Source organism: Arvicanthis niloticus, chromosome 6, assembly GCF_011762505.2.
Source record: "Arvicanthis niloticus isolate mArvNil1 chromosome 6, mArvNil1.pat.X, whole genome shotgun sequence".
Lineage (NCBI taxonomy): Eukaryota > Metazoa > Chordata > Mammalia > Rodentia > Muridae > Arvicanthis > Arvicanthis niloticus.
In genome coordinates this window covers 67,623,817-67,637,832 of record NC_047663.1, presented here as the reverse complement: position 1 = coordinate 67,637,832, position 14,016 = coordinate 67,623,817, and the positions used below count along the sequence as shown (strand labels likewise).

General features: G+C 42.1%; 1 protein-coding gene across 4 annotated transcripts in view; it reads left to right on the top strand.

Annotated features, from left to right (window-relative positions):
- Kif3a (kinesin family member 3A) overlaps positions 1-13,508 on the top strand; it is a 34,292-nt gene extending 20,784 nt beyond the window's left edge. For 2 of the 4 annotated variants that reach the window (XM_034504920.2, XM_076936852.1), the window contains 8 exons: positions 3,313-3,469; positions 3,839-4,019; positions 4,226-4,336; positions 4,858-4,983; positions 7,667-7,720; positions 7,998-8,066; positions 8,417-8,541; positions 10,458-13,508. In XM_034504920.2, coding sequence (XP_034360811.1) covers positions 3,313-3,469; positions 3,839-4,019; positions 4,226-4,336; positions 4,858-4,983; positions 7,667-7,720; positions 7,998-8,066; positions 8,417-8,541; positions 10,458-10,506 — 872 coding nt within the window. In that variant the 3' untranslated portion in view covers positions 10,507-13,508. Of the gene's footprint in view, positions 1-604; positions 614-3,312; positions 3,470-3,838; positions 4,020-4,225; positions 4,337-4,857; positions 4,984-7,666; positions 7,721-7,997; positions 8,067-8,416; positions 8,542-9,936 lie in introns of all 4 variants that reach the window. The other 2 variants (XM_034504917.2, XM_076936853.1) reach the window with 2 other exon arrangements.
- The last annotated feature ends 508 nt before the right edge of the window (positions 13,509-14,016 follow it).

The following is a 14,016-nucleotide window of genomic DNA, read 5'->3' as shown; positions in this document are numbered from 1 at the left end:
TTATGAACTGACTGCTTTTAAAATTCATTAACTTTTTGTTAGTCATATGATCAGTATACACTACTGTAAATAGTTTATCTCTTTCATTGCTTCAGGTCTACCTGGTAGATTTTCTTTAAATGGGGAACACCTGTAATGGGTTTATATATATATATATATTAAAAAAAAAAACATTGAATTGGGAAATTTTGAAAATGGACAATGAGAACTTTGCTACTTTTCATTACTAATTTTCAAAATTGGCTTCATTTGCCCTTTTAGGTATTTTCCAGGTCTTAGCTGGTTCCCAATTCCATGTCTGTAATCCGTCAGCATAAGCACATGCTCTGAGCTGTATCATTTGCGGGGGCACGCTGGGCACCTGAGAGTCCGGGAACCACAGGGTGAACTGCGTCTAGCATTCGTGATTGTCTTACGGAACATGCTTCCTTTTTCTGTCGGCTCTATTTCAGTTTTATTATTTGATTTATGTCTGTGCTCATGCTAAATGAATGCTGTTACACATTTTCTCTGTTTTACAAAGGAAATAATGTTTTCCTTTCTTCCCTCCTCATCTCTGTGCACATGCTTCCTGTCTGCGACTCGCTTACCGCTTCTTTGCAAGACCAAGCAGGTTGGTGTGATTGGCTGGCACTTCACCTGGTGCACTTACTCATTTTCTCAAGGCCTTTTATTTAAGTACTTGACTTTTTTTTTTAATTTTAATAATTTTTACAAGGTAAGTATATGTCTTTTTAAAACAATTCCATTTTAGCTATTTTAAAAACCTTCCCCTGTAAATCCTTAGAGATCCATTAAGTCAGTGTTTGAAAATACACTTACACCTCATTTGACATCCAGGCGCTTTCCTCCTCTTTTGAAGGCTACAAGTCAGTTCTTGTTGCCTACACTATGGCTGCGTGTGACACACATAACATTAGTCGAGTCGTCACTTACTGCAGCTCCACCCTTGCCCACCCCACCAGGTCACCTTCACTTCAGTGGCACCTGGCAGACCGAGCACTGGAAGGCTCACTACTTCTCTTTGACTTAGTTAAATACTTTTTGTACTATCAACACGCCTTTTCAGATTTATGTACTTAAACTTTTTGTGCTAAATTTTATCAGTGAGAACTAGAAAAGTTTCTGAGGTTGGGTTTTTTTCAAACCCTCTGGAGGTTTTGTGGTTGCTGTTTTGTTTCTTTATTGATTTGGTTGGTGAAGCTGTGTGTGTGGTCCCAGGAGTGAAGCCAGGGCTTTGCACATGGTGGCCAAGTAGTGAGCCATGCCCTCATTTCCTTTAAAATGCCTTAGGAAGTATATGTAGGCTCTTGTGCCATTGGAGGGGTCAGAGTGCTCCTTGAGGGCACAGAAGGCAGACCACTTCAGGCTCCTCACAGCAGTCCCCAGTGGAAAGCCGCCCACTGGGGGCTAAGGCTTGTATCTAGGGAAGCACAGGGTACAAATTCATTCTTTAAAGATCTACAGAAGTTACTCTTTCTTGGTCACCAAATTTTTACACAGTCACATTTAGCTTAAAGTGTTACTTGAAAAAAATAATATGACTTGTCACAGTGATTCTGGCTAGAGTCACATGGGACTTGAACAAAGGTGTGGACCTTTGAACTGACCCTAGCTGTGTGCATAGTGTCTTCATGAAACCCTCTTGAGCACGGTGGGACGCTTGCATCTAAAGCATGGGTTTGAAGTGATCACTATGTAAGGCAGTCACCTCAGCAACAGACAGCATTTGTATACTTTCCTCTGCAGCCCTGTTTTGTATCCCTGCCTCCTGATGGGTTTTAGAGCTGTTTCTAACTATCAGCAAAACAAAGCACTACCAAAATGACGCTCACGTATTGATCTGAACAGCTCATCTGTGCTGTTAGTATCCATGCCTTCTACACATGCTAATTCTGTTTTAATGTATTTACCATTTTTCTTTAAATGTTTGTAACCCTGAGGTGGAAGTTACATGTTTTAATGTGTATGTACTTCCTGTAAACCTGAGCTTAGACTTCTTCTCAAAATTTTAATAAGTTATTGCTGATAGAAAGTCTTTTCAAGGAATTCATTGGGAATAGGAATTAAATTGTTTAGTGAAAATTGTTCTGTACAGCATAATTCTGAAGGTTCAAGGTCGCCTCTGGCACGGAGTGCAGAGAGTCACACCACACCAGCAGCCTGGGTCACAGCTCCAGGCCGCCTCTGGCATGGAGTGCAGCGAGTCACACCACACCAGCAGCCTGGGTCACAGCTCTTAGCTCCTCTTTGGTTTTGTGCTTAGATTTTGCTTTAGACTTCGGTTCTGAAGAAGGAAGGATGCTGTCAAACTTTTGAATTCCTAATGTGATTTTGTCTTAAGAGTTGAAAAAGCCTATGCATGATCCTGCCTTTCATGCCTCCTGCAAAAGTCTACTCAGATCTGTAGACTTTTGTAGAAAAATCTGTAGAAAACCTCCTGATTGGTTTTCAGTTCCTTTTCCTTCTTAGCAGGAGGGGCTGGATTTGGGGTAGAGGTATTAGTTTATAATCCTCTGTCTTTGTCCCTTGGGAAGGAAGTTGAGAGTGACAAGCTTTCAGGAGAGCCTCAGGCCTGACAGTTCTATGAAATGCTTGTTGTTCTGAAGGAACACATTTCTAAGAACTTGTATCAACCACAAATGAATTGTCATTGACTCAGTTTCAGAACCATTAGGTAGTGCTTGTTTGCTCTTTGTGATTTTTTTTTCATATAACTTTATAATTTTCAGCTTCACTGAACTTAATGTGAACAGGCTGCATATATCTACACACATTAGTACGTTGTTGTCGGCTGGAAGCTGCTTTCAGTCTTATTAGCTGGTAGTGCTTCTGCTGACTTCGTACTTGGTGTGTTTGATCTGAGTTAGGGACTTGGAGGATCTAGTTTGACATAGAAAGTTACTTTGGTGGCTCCTGTATGATTTATTGGTGTGACATGTCTGCCTTAAATAAATAGCTTACAGATCGAGTGTGAAAGTGATTGAAGAATCATTTTTCTTTTTAGCTTCTGTGTGCTATTTGGGGGCCCACAGGCTTTGCTTTATATTTGGCTTTCTTGTTAATTTTCTTTCCTATTTTCTGCCCATCTATTTTGTTCATCCTCATTTTCTCCTTTGCATATCACTACACAGTTGGACAACAGTTTGAATTTATTAATGAATTAAAAAATTCTTAGGAACTACTAAGTAGAAGCAGAAGTTTAGCATTCTCTGTTGATGGCTGAGCATAGGCATCGCTATACTAAGCTGATTTTTATGTCTGAAGCACCTACTGGTTTTAGTGACTGCTTTAATTACATGACTCAAATAGGTAAAAAGAAAGTTTCCCCAGATAAGATGGTGGAAATGCAAGCGAAAATTGATGAGGAGAGAAAAGCACTGGAAACCAAACTTGACATGGAAGAAGAAGAAAGGAACAAAGCTCGAGCTGAGCTAGAGAGGCGGGAGAAGGACCTTCTGAAAGCCCAGTGAGTGTGCCGGCTGCTGGTGGGCTTGTGCGTTCACAGGATTGTGAATCAAGAAAATCAATCAATTAAAAAACAACCAAAAACTCAATTTTTATCTCCAGCATAGCTGTTTGGGGTGGATGGTGGGTCCACTGAGTGTGATATATTTCTAAAACTTGGATCTTTCTGAGCATTTATTCTCCGTGTAGGAGAAAATATTGGCCAATGTGAATCATACCCTAGGTAATGAGTTAATGCCATGTAGTGGTCTGGTCTGGAGAGAGATCTCATGACTGAATTTCTCTTAAGCACGCACCTTCAGTCCTACTTAAATTGGGGTGGTGAGATAACAGCAGATGACAAGGCTCTAGGATGTTCTTTTAATTACAGACAAGAACATCAGTCTTTGCTGGAAAAACTGTCTGCTTTGGAGAAGAAGGTCATTGTCGGTGGTGTGGACTTGTTGGCCAAAGCTGAGGAGCAAGAGAAGCTTCTTGAGGAGTCCAACATGGAGCTGGAGGAGCGGAGGAGAAGAGCTGAGCAACTTCGGAAAGAACTAGAGGAAAAAGAGGTAATGCCATGTTGAGTGTGCTGTGTGCAGCATGCTCACCTTCCCAGATACCAAAGTCAAGTGCTTGGTTCTGAGTACTGAAAATGAAATGGAAGGCAGATTGTTGATCATTTTGAAGACAATAGTTGCCAAACGTCTAGATCGATTGTTACATTGAGTTTGTGACTTAAGGGAATTATTCTAAAGTTAGCCTGTTTTTATCATAGCAAGAACGCTTGGACATCGAGGAAAAATATACCAGTCTGCAAGAGGAGGCACAAGGAAAGACCAAGAAATTAAAGAAAGTCTGGACCATGCTGATGGCTGCAAAGTCAGAGGTTGATGTCTTAAAAATTGCCTATAATGCAGTTTAGAGTCTTAATGTGTGCCTGCAGCTTTGTTTGGTTGTTGTTGTTTTTGAGACAGGGTTTTTTTTTGTGTGTGTGTGTGTGTAGCCTTGGCCGTTCTGGAACTCACTCTTTAGACTAAGCTGCTTTTGAACTCAGAGATTCCTCTGCCTCTGCTGGGACTAAAGGCATGTGCCACCCACCCTGGCTTTGTGTACTTACAGTTTTAAAACACTAAAAACACTTCTTTCTCTGTATTTTAAATTTTACTTATTAAGCTTCCCTACACCCCCCTCCCCCCCAGCTATAAGTGATCTGAAATAGCCAATAATGGTGTCAGTTTGTTCCTACACCCCCCTCCCCCAGCTATAAGTGATCTGAAATAGCCAGCGATGGTGTCAGTTTGTCTGAACCGGGCCAGTTTTTACTGGGCCTCATAGACTAGCATCCTGGGCTAGGTGCATTGTGCTTCAAGTCTTGTTTACCTTACACTGTCATGGGTTCTCTGCTAGATGGCTGATCTCCAGCAAGAGCATCAGAGGGAAATTGAAGGCCTCCTGGAGAACATCCGGCAGCTCAGCCGTGAGCTTCGGCTACAGATGCTCATCATTGACAACTTCATACCTCAGGATTACCAGGTTCGGGGAAACTCTGGTCTAGACATTAGGTCATCAGTGAAGGCTAGAGAATAAAGCCGTTGTAACCAAGATGGTAGATATTTACATTCCAGCTGTTCTTTGTAAAGTTTGCTTGAACTATTGGCTATGATCAAACACCGTGACCAAAGCAACTCGGGGAGGAAAGTGTTGATTTGGCCTGCACTTCCTCATCACTGTTCATCATTGAAGGGAGTCAGGACAGGCGCTCAAGCAGGGCAGGAGCCTGGACACAGGAGCTGACGCAGAGGCCAAGGAGGGGTGCTGCTTACTAGTTTGCTCCTCATGGCTTGCTCAGCCTGCTTTCTTACAGAACCCAGGACCACCTGTCCAGGTAGGGCACTGCCCACATGGGCTGACCCCCCACCCATCAATCACTAATTAAGAAAATGCCCCGCAGATGGTTCTTATGGAGGCATTTTCTCAACTGAGGCTCCTTTCTTTCAGATAACTCTAGTGTGTGTCAAGTTGATAAAACTAGCCAGCATAAAAGATGTTAATTTTCTTTAGAATATAATTATCTTTTTGAGTATCTAAGTATCTAAATAAGAATGTGTCAGCCCATTGGAAGGACTTTGGTTCATGTAATGCACACTTAAGGAGGTAACAGACTTACTAATTCATTAGCATGCTTTATTAAAAAGTAGAGAGAAAGCTTAAGAGGTGGGTCAGTGGTTGCTCTTCCAGAGAACCAGTTTCAATTCCTACATAACCTGATCTATGATTCTAGTCCCAGGAGATCCAACCCCTCCTCTGTCCTTCGAAGGCATCAGGCAGGCATGTGGTTCACAGACACACCCAAATATACAAAATCCATGCATAAATAACTTTTTTTTTGGTTTTTCGAGACAGGGTTTCTCTGTGTAGCCCTGGCTGTCCTGGAGCTCACTCTGTAGACCAGGCTGGCCTCAAACTCAGAAATCCGCCTGCCTCTGCCTCCCAAGTGCTGGGATTAAAGGCGTGAGCCACCACTGCCCAGCAATAACTTTCAAGTAAAAAAAAAAAAAAAATAAGCAGAATATGCTGGTGTCCTCTTCTTGATAGATGTGCTCTGCCCACCTTTCTCCTCTCTCCTCTCTCTCCTCTCTCTCCCTCCTTTCTCTTTCTTCTTTCTCTATCTCTATCTCTTTCTCTGTGTAAATAAACAGAACATGAAATTGTCCATTCTCATCTGTATGTATGCAATTGAATAACACTAAATTTATTACTTTCTTGTACAAGCAGACAGCATCAGAAATAATTTTCAGACACGTAATTATTACCATCAACATAACTTTAAAATCTTATCTTTTTCTTAGCAAAAATTCCATTTCGTGTTTGGTTTGTGTTTATGTGAGAATGTGGCTTTGTGCATAGAGTCTAGGGAAGAGCATTGGGTCCCTTATTACTGGTGTTAGAGGAGGTTGTGAGCTGCTGGATGTGGGTGCTGGGATCTGAGCCCCAGTTGTCTGCAAGAACAGTGGGCACTCTTAACCGCTGGTGCCACCTCTCCAGCCCACCTTCTGGTTTATCTTAATACACTATAATGTGTGGGAGTTTAATGTTGTGAATAATCTCAGTGTAGCTATGAGAAACTTGTCTGAAATTTTCCCCTTTGACTCCAAGTACCCAGAATTAATCCTGGGTTTCTGGGACACTTGAGGACGCCCTCGCTCCATTAACTCATTACCCAACGTCAGAGCTGAAATCTAGACTGTAACCTCTTTCTAGTCAGACGGTTTCCCAGCTTTCTATTTCTTTGCCTCTTCTAGCCCAGCCTGTCTGTCCATCCAGTTCCTGAGGCCATAGCTTCAGCTTTTTGTGTTTATGTAGTTGAATAGTATGCACATGCATTCCCAAGACATGTGTGTGCTTGTTTATTTTTACTTTATGTATATGGATGTTTTACCTATATGTATATATGTGCAATGTGTGCATGACTAGTGCCCACAGAGATGAGGTGTCAGATGCCCCTGGAATTAGAGTTGTGAGCCACCATGTAGGTGCTGGGAACTGAACCTAGGTCCTCTGCAAGAGCGATTGCTCTTAACCAGTAAACCAGCTCTCCAGCCCAAGGAGTATATATTTTTTAAATGCTTGATGCAGACTGGGTGGCAATAGTGTACACCTTTAATGCCAGTGCTCGGGAGGCAGAGGCAGGTGGATCTCTTGAGTTCCAGGACAGCCTAGGCTGTTACACAGAGAAACCCTCTGTCTCAAAACAAAACCAAAATTTCAGTACAAGATGTTTACAAACAACTTTTTTCCACTTAACATTGAAAGTATAGGTCTGATGGGCCAGTGAGGTGGTTCAGCACGTAAAGACTCATTATATAAACTTGGTGACCTGTGTTTGATGCCCGTAACTCACATAAAGGTATAAAAAGAGAGCACTAACTCCACAGAGTTGTTCTCTGACTTCCACATAAGCACCTCGATGTGTCCCTACCCCATCATGCATGTGTATATATACACGTTACGCCTTAGTGATGAAATGCAAGGCTTTTAAAGAGCTTACTTAGTTCAAGGAATGAGAAAGGAAAAGGATTTTTATGAGCAAGATGCAGTCATAGGTAGAGGAAGACGTCACACATGGCTATGTCATTTTTGTACATACAGGTTTGTTAATATTTTTCAGTACCTTAACTGTTAACTAAAAGTAGACTTGTCTGTCCTCTTTTTGAAGGAAATGATTGAAAACTACGTCCACTGGAATGAAGACATAGGAGAATGGCAGCTAGTGAGTATTCCTTCACACTTGGTGGCTTTACAGCATGGAGAGTGCTGGCTTCTGCGGGAAGAAGCGGGTGCAGGTCAGAGCAGATGAGGCTCAGTGCACCAGATAGGATAATTTCTGGTTCATGGCAATGTGGAGAACATTTGTGGAAATAGGTTAGCCTGGGGCCCCTTGGTGCTTCAGGATAAGTGTCATGTTTCCTAGTGAGCCATCAGGGTGTCTCGAAGCACCTTTCCTGGTCACAGTATTAATTCAGATGTGTCTCTTTTCCTTTTTTGAGAAATGTGTGGCCTACACAGGAAATAACATGAGGAAACAAACTCCAGTCCCTGACAAGAAGGAGAGAGACGTAAGAGACTTAATCATTCCCTCTGTCTTTATAAGATGGGGGCATTTCATGGCTTCTGGTTTGTGAGTAGAGGCCCTGGGGTGGGGCTGTTAGGACAGGCCTGCTCGCCAGCACACAGCAAAGTCGCCTGTCTTCTCCTTCCACATGCACGGCCTGCTGTCACTCTGGTGTGCCCTTTTCACCACTTTTCACCTCTAATTCCTGAGCTTTGAGTACAGTTTACATACTGAGAGAGAAGACACCTTTAAGGTTATTTGATTTTGTCTTTAGTGGTTCTTCTGCTTAGTGTTCGACATGTTTTAAATTTTTCCCAAATCTGGTTTAATTTGCCTTATGTGTGTTTCTTGTAGCCATTTGAAGTAGACCTTTCCCATGTGTACCTCGCCTATACAGAGGAGAGTCTTCGTCAGTCTCTGATGAAGTTAGAAAGACCACGGACCTCCAAGGGGAAAGCAAGGCCAAAGACAGGGAGAAGGTGAGCACAGCCAGAGTCCTGAGGTGACAACATTGAGATGGTAGATTTAGATACACTCAAAGGCGGTCAAACTTTAGTTAAAATGGCACATAGTTTGCAGTTATGTTCTTTGTGCAGTTACAATTTGATAAGCAAAATAGAGATAAAGAATTGTATTCTGCGACAGTTGTGGTGGCAAACACTTTAACCCAAGACTTGGGAGACAGAGGCCTGAAGATCTAAGTTCCAGGCCAGCCTCAGCATAGCACATTTCAAGACAGCCAGGCCTACATAGACCCTGTCTCAAACAAAACAGAAAAAGCACTGCACTTCGAACTCCTGCCATGGGAGGAGCAGAGCTAGCCTCTGCTGCCTTGTTCTTTCCTAGTGTTACCCACCACCTACTCTCTTGTTCAGGGTCCTGATTTGTACACTAATTCTCCTACTTAAATGCTAATTAATTTGCCTAGTTTGACTACCAAAAGACTGTGTGTTTAGCTGGTCAGTGTTTCTGACAGTAGATATTGCCTCAAGGACACTGATTTCCTAGATCTCACGAGAAGTGTGTGACTCTCTAGCACCAGTTTTTATAGTTGTGTAGTATGTGCTTCATCACATAAGCTCAGTGGGAAACCTGGCTTGGGGCTAATGCTCCTTGTGTTCCTACATTGAGCTAATTTGAACCAATTACAAGACTTTTGTTTTACATGTAGGGTGGTTAATTGGTGTTACATAGTCTTTAAATGTAATCCTAAAAAAATTGGAATCATTAAACTAGGTCTTGAAGGAGTCAGCTGCATGTTAAAATACACAAGATTTTTGCACTTTATAACATGTAGATGATTCAAAATTTTTTATATGCCTACTGAATCCATACATGGAAGCTTTAAAAATATGTAAATATTATTTTATCTATATATGAGTGTTTTTCCTGAATGTTTATATATGCACCAGGCGTCGGGTCCCCTGGAATGGTTGGTCGAGAGCCACCACGTGGGTGTTGGGATGTGAGCTCAGGTCTCTGGGAAAGTAACAAATGCCCTTGAGTGCTGCACGTTCATCTCTGCAGCCCCCTGTTCTGCTGTTAGTAGATGCTTTTCTCTGAGCTAACCTGTTATTAAGAAGATGCAATTCAAACGGGGCAAATCATAATGAGACAGTTGACCTCACAGAGAGACAGGCAGAGGAGGGCAGGGGAACAAGCCGGAAGAGTGAGTCCAGTGAGTCTGTTCCTTGTTAGTGTGGGAACAGAGGCCCCATTATTGCTGGACTATTTTGCCTTTTAAAAGGGGATCCAGATTACTCAGCTACATTTTTAAAACTGTATAGATCTTAAAATAAATAATTTGACAAGCTGTTTTGATATAGTTTTTATAAGGCATCACTGTAAAATATATGCCTCTTGTTTAACTTAAGGTAAAGAAAATACTTGTGGGCCAACATACGATGCAGACTCAACTCTGTAACAGAATCAAGGCCTGGAAAAAAACCCTGTAGTTTCCTCAGAAATAAGAAAACATGCAATGCTTCATGAGAGGCATGCAGTTGATTGTGCTGGACAGCAACAAAGAAGTGCATGAGATACTCCTGTAGGCTCTGCATCTGCACCTGGGAAATGGGACTTCTTTCCTGCTTCTCTGAGGCTGCCTGTACCATTAGCATCCTTGGAGGAGATGACCAGAGGGCATTTCTGATAAGTTTAGCTGCCACCTGACTGCACCTTGTCTGACCTTGTCTGCGCCCAGCTCCTCACCACTCTGGAACACTGTATGCTTGCTCTCAGTGACCTACTCGGAAAAAATGGGTAGCAACCAAACTTTGCCATGGTCAAGCATGGGCAGTGTTGGTCCATTCATGGATCCTGGCCACAGAAACTGTTGACAGTTCAGTCCCTTAGGGAAAATCGCTCACCTTGCGTTTTTTTCTTCTCTTAACAGAAAGCGTTCTGCAAAGCCTGAGACCGTAATTGATTCTTTACTTCAGTAAATGTTACAGAATTAAAGTTACAATAATAAAAAAGAGTGATATCTCATGCCTGGAGAGAACTCCTTAATTAAGACACTGAGGACACCTGTATGGTTCACATAATGGAAGCTGTAAATCATGGAGAGAGACTGGAAATAACAATTTTCCTAAAATCTGTTAGATCCTTAAGTTTCTGTAACTTGTAAGTGCGCAGCTCATGACCGTTGGGCTTGGCGCACTGTGTCTGTCACTGCTCTGCAGGAAGTAAGGGCACTGGTTGTACGTGAATGTCTTAGCTATGTACTCAACTACTGTGGATCTAGACAAACAATCTCAGAATAGAACCAAGTCTGTCTTGTTTGCACACAGCATATAGCAGATCACCTTGTCCTGTGTCCTGTGTCCTGTGCCAGTCTAGGCTGCTCATCTAAGCAGTGACTTGGTTCTGCACCTGCCTGACCTGTCTAAATGCAGTCCGACTTTATACTAACATTGATTGCATCTAAGTGTGCAGTGACTGCCTTTATTGATCTCCTGTGGGACATTGTGAAGTCTGACAGCTCTGCAGGTTTACACTTTGAAGATGCAGTTTGAATGCGTGCGTGCTTTCTCTGTCCACCCTCCACTTTGTTGCTCGGACTCCACATTCAGCCATTGTCCCTATGTTGGTTTCCCACTTCTCCTGAAGCCAGCACTGGCCACTTACCTTTGTTCACAGGTACAGTCTAACAAATTCCCTGGACAGATGGCTTACAGGTACTCCCTCATCTGAATTTTAAGTTTGATGGAAGTAACTATAAAAATTGAGACCAGTCTCATTTTTCAGAAAATGAAGCAAAGTCAAAAAAATACCTTTTAATTTTCTTTATTTTATATATAAATTTTATATATAAAAATACTCTTCTGGATTTCTTGTATTGATTAATCCAGTTAGATGGTATTCCTCTACACAAAAAAAAGTTAAATTCATTGTATAGTAAGATAAGTTATAGTAAATAGGAAAGTTTTGGTTTTGTTGTTTACTTATAAAATTTTTTGAAGGTCATCTGCTTTCTAAACCTAAGTTTGAAATTATACAATCAACTCTGAGCTATTGATTGCAAAAGTTTTAATCCTTCCCAAGTTAGGGTTAATTAGATTGCTATGATTTTAAGAAGTTTGGATAAATAATGACTTATAACTACATTGCTCTGTGTGGCTGTGGATGGCTAAACAGAGGTGCAGCCCTGGCGAGGGGGTGGAAACATGGTGGGACAGTTTTAGGCTCTTCTGAATTGGAGCCCTAAGTATCCTGTATGTACAGGGCGCTGGTGTGAGCATGGCCATGTGGCAGCATCTTCAAGATGGTGGGTGTGGCCTGCTGTGACTGGATGAGCTGTGTGTGTGTGTGTGTGTGTGTGTGTGTGTGTGTGTGTGTGTATGGCAAAGGCTCATGTGAGCTGAGCATCTTGATGATGTCAAATTTCACAATGATGTAAATTTAACTGTTAGTAATTAGGAGAATCTAATGACTTCATGTTTCTATCATTTAACTGTTCAGTTTGGCCTAGAAGGAATATCTGCTGTAAATTAAGCTAAAACATGAGAGAAATTAAATCTAGTTAAAGCCTACCACAGAAACAAAAATAGCTCCATAAAACTAAAAATATTAGAAACTTCTCTAAGCATCTTGAGTTAGTAATTTTGTTTGCTTGCTTATTTTTTTTGAGACAGGGTCTCTCCGTGTTAGCCCAGGCTGGCCTGGAACTCATAATCTTTCTGCCTCAGCCTCCCAGGTGCTGAGATTGCAGGTGTATGTTATTCTACCAAGCCATGTGTTTATTAAAGCATTGATGTTAAAACTCTAATCAGGTGGACATTGTTCATTTTCTGAAAACCAAACTCAGTTCTCGCCGGGTGGAGAGGTCCGTGGAGTGGTCCCTTGAAGAAGGTAGGACGCCCACATCTGCCACAGCCAGGCCACGGCTGCTTCTCATGGACTGTGTCTTCATTTGCAAATGGAATCATTTGTATTATCAGTGCTAATTTCATGAATGGATAGAGATGTAGGACAAACCCCTTCTTAATGTTTAAAATGAGTGGAACAGATCTATAAATAGGCTATTGATGCGTATCCTTTTCTCCTTGATTTAAAAAGTAGTATTTATTTATTTGAAAGGAACTGTATAGTGTGTTGTGGCTGGCTCAGCACTTACATACCCTGACAGTCAGGGTCTTTCCACTCAGTGTCCACTCTGTTATCTTCAGGCTTGGCTGAGAGGAAGGCTCTGCAGCCGGTGTTTGCCCTACAGTCCTCTGGTAAGCTGTCTCATTTATATTCTGGAAAAGGTGATTTTCAAGTTTATGTTTTTGGCAACCAGAAGATCAAGGTTAGTTTGGAAGGAGAGGGGAAAGTGTTACTTCATCTGCAACATGTTTTAAAGTTGTAATTATAGTTTCAGCAATTTTCTTTCCATTTTAGGTTTGTGTGGCCCATCCTCCTTTTCTCTTTGAACTCTTAACACAAGGAACACCTTTTTCCTTATAGAGCTGTGAATTAAGGAATGGGTGGAGTTTACATTTACACACACCTGTGTCTGCCCACTTTCTCCCCTCCTCCCTCTTCCATTTTGAGATAGAGTCTGATGTAGTCCATGCTGGCCACAAACCCTCTATGTAGTCCAGGTTGGCCTTTAAACTCCTGATTCTCCTACCTCCACCTCCTCGTTGCTGGGATCATACTTATGCATCACTGAACCCAGCTTCTCCACCACCCCTTCTTAATATAAATACTAGAACCCATAGTTCTTCCTAGTGCCTTTGAGCTGGCCCTGCAGTCTGACTAATTAGAATCAGTGAGTCCCTGAGTAGCTCGACTGTAATACTGACCAGGATACAAGCTGTACACAAAGTTTGCTGTGTTAATTCAGAATCCACATTTGAGCTGTATTTTATGTATAAATTGTACTTGTCCAAGCTATAAATATATATCAATGTTGTGTACACAGCATGATAAGATGAGAAATAAATGCCTCCCCAATGCCTACTGTCTTAAAACATCTTTATTCATTTTCATTTTGATATGTGTGTCTGCCTGCACGTGTGTGCACCACATGTGCTGTGTGGCTGTGCTGGGATGATGGCTTCTCCATGGCTGTGTAGGGGGCCATCTTCCTTCATCCTTCCCTACCAAAGACCCCAAGACCATGTACAGTTAGGGCAGAATTACAGACAGCTACTTGGGGGACACGGCTGGACACTCAGGTGAGGCTCCAGACAGCTCTGAAAGTCCTCTGGGAAGAGGGTGTCTTCACGGTTTTTATTTTTAAAGATTGGGTTGTTTTGTGTGTCTGCATGTTCTGCCTGAATCCGTACACTGTGAGTGTGCTTGGTGCCTGCAGTGGTCAGAAGAGAACATCAGGTCCCTCAGAACTGGACTTAGGGACAGCTGTGAACCATCATGTGGGTACCAAACCCAAGAGCAGCCAGTACACTTAATTTCTAAGGTGTCTCCCCAGCCTTCAAGTTTTTCTTTGATTGAACTGTAAGATC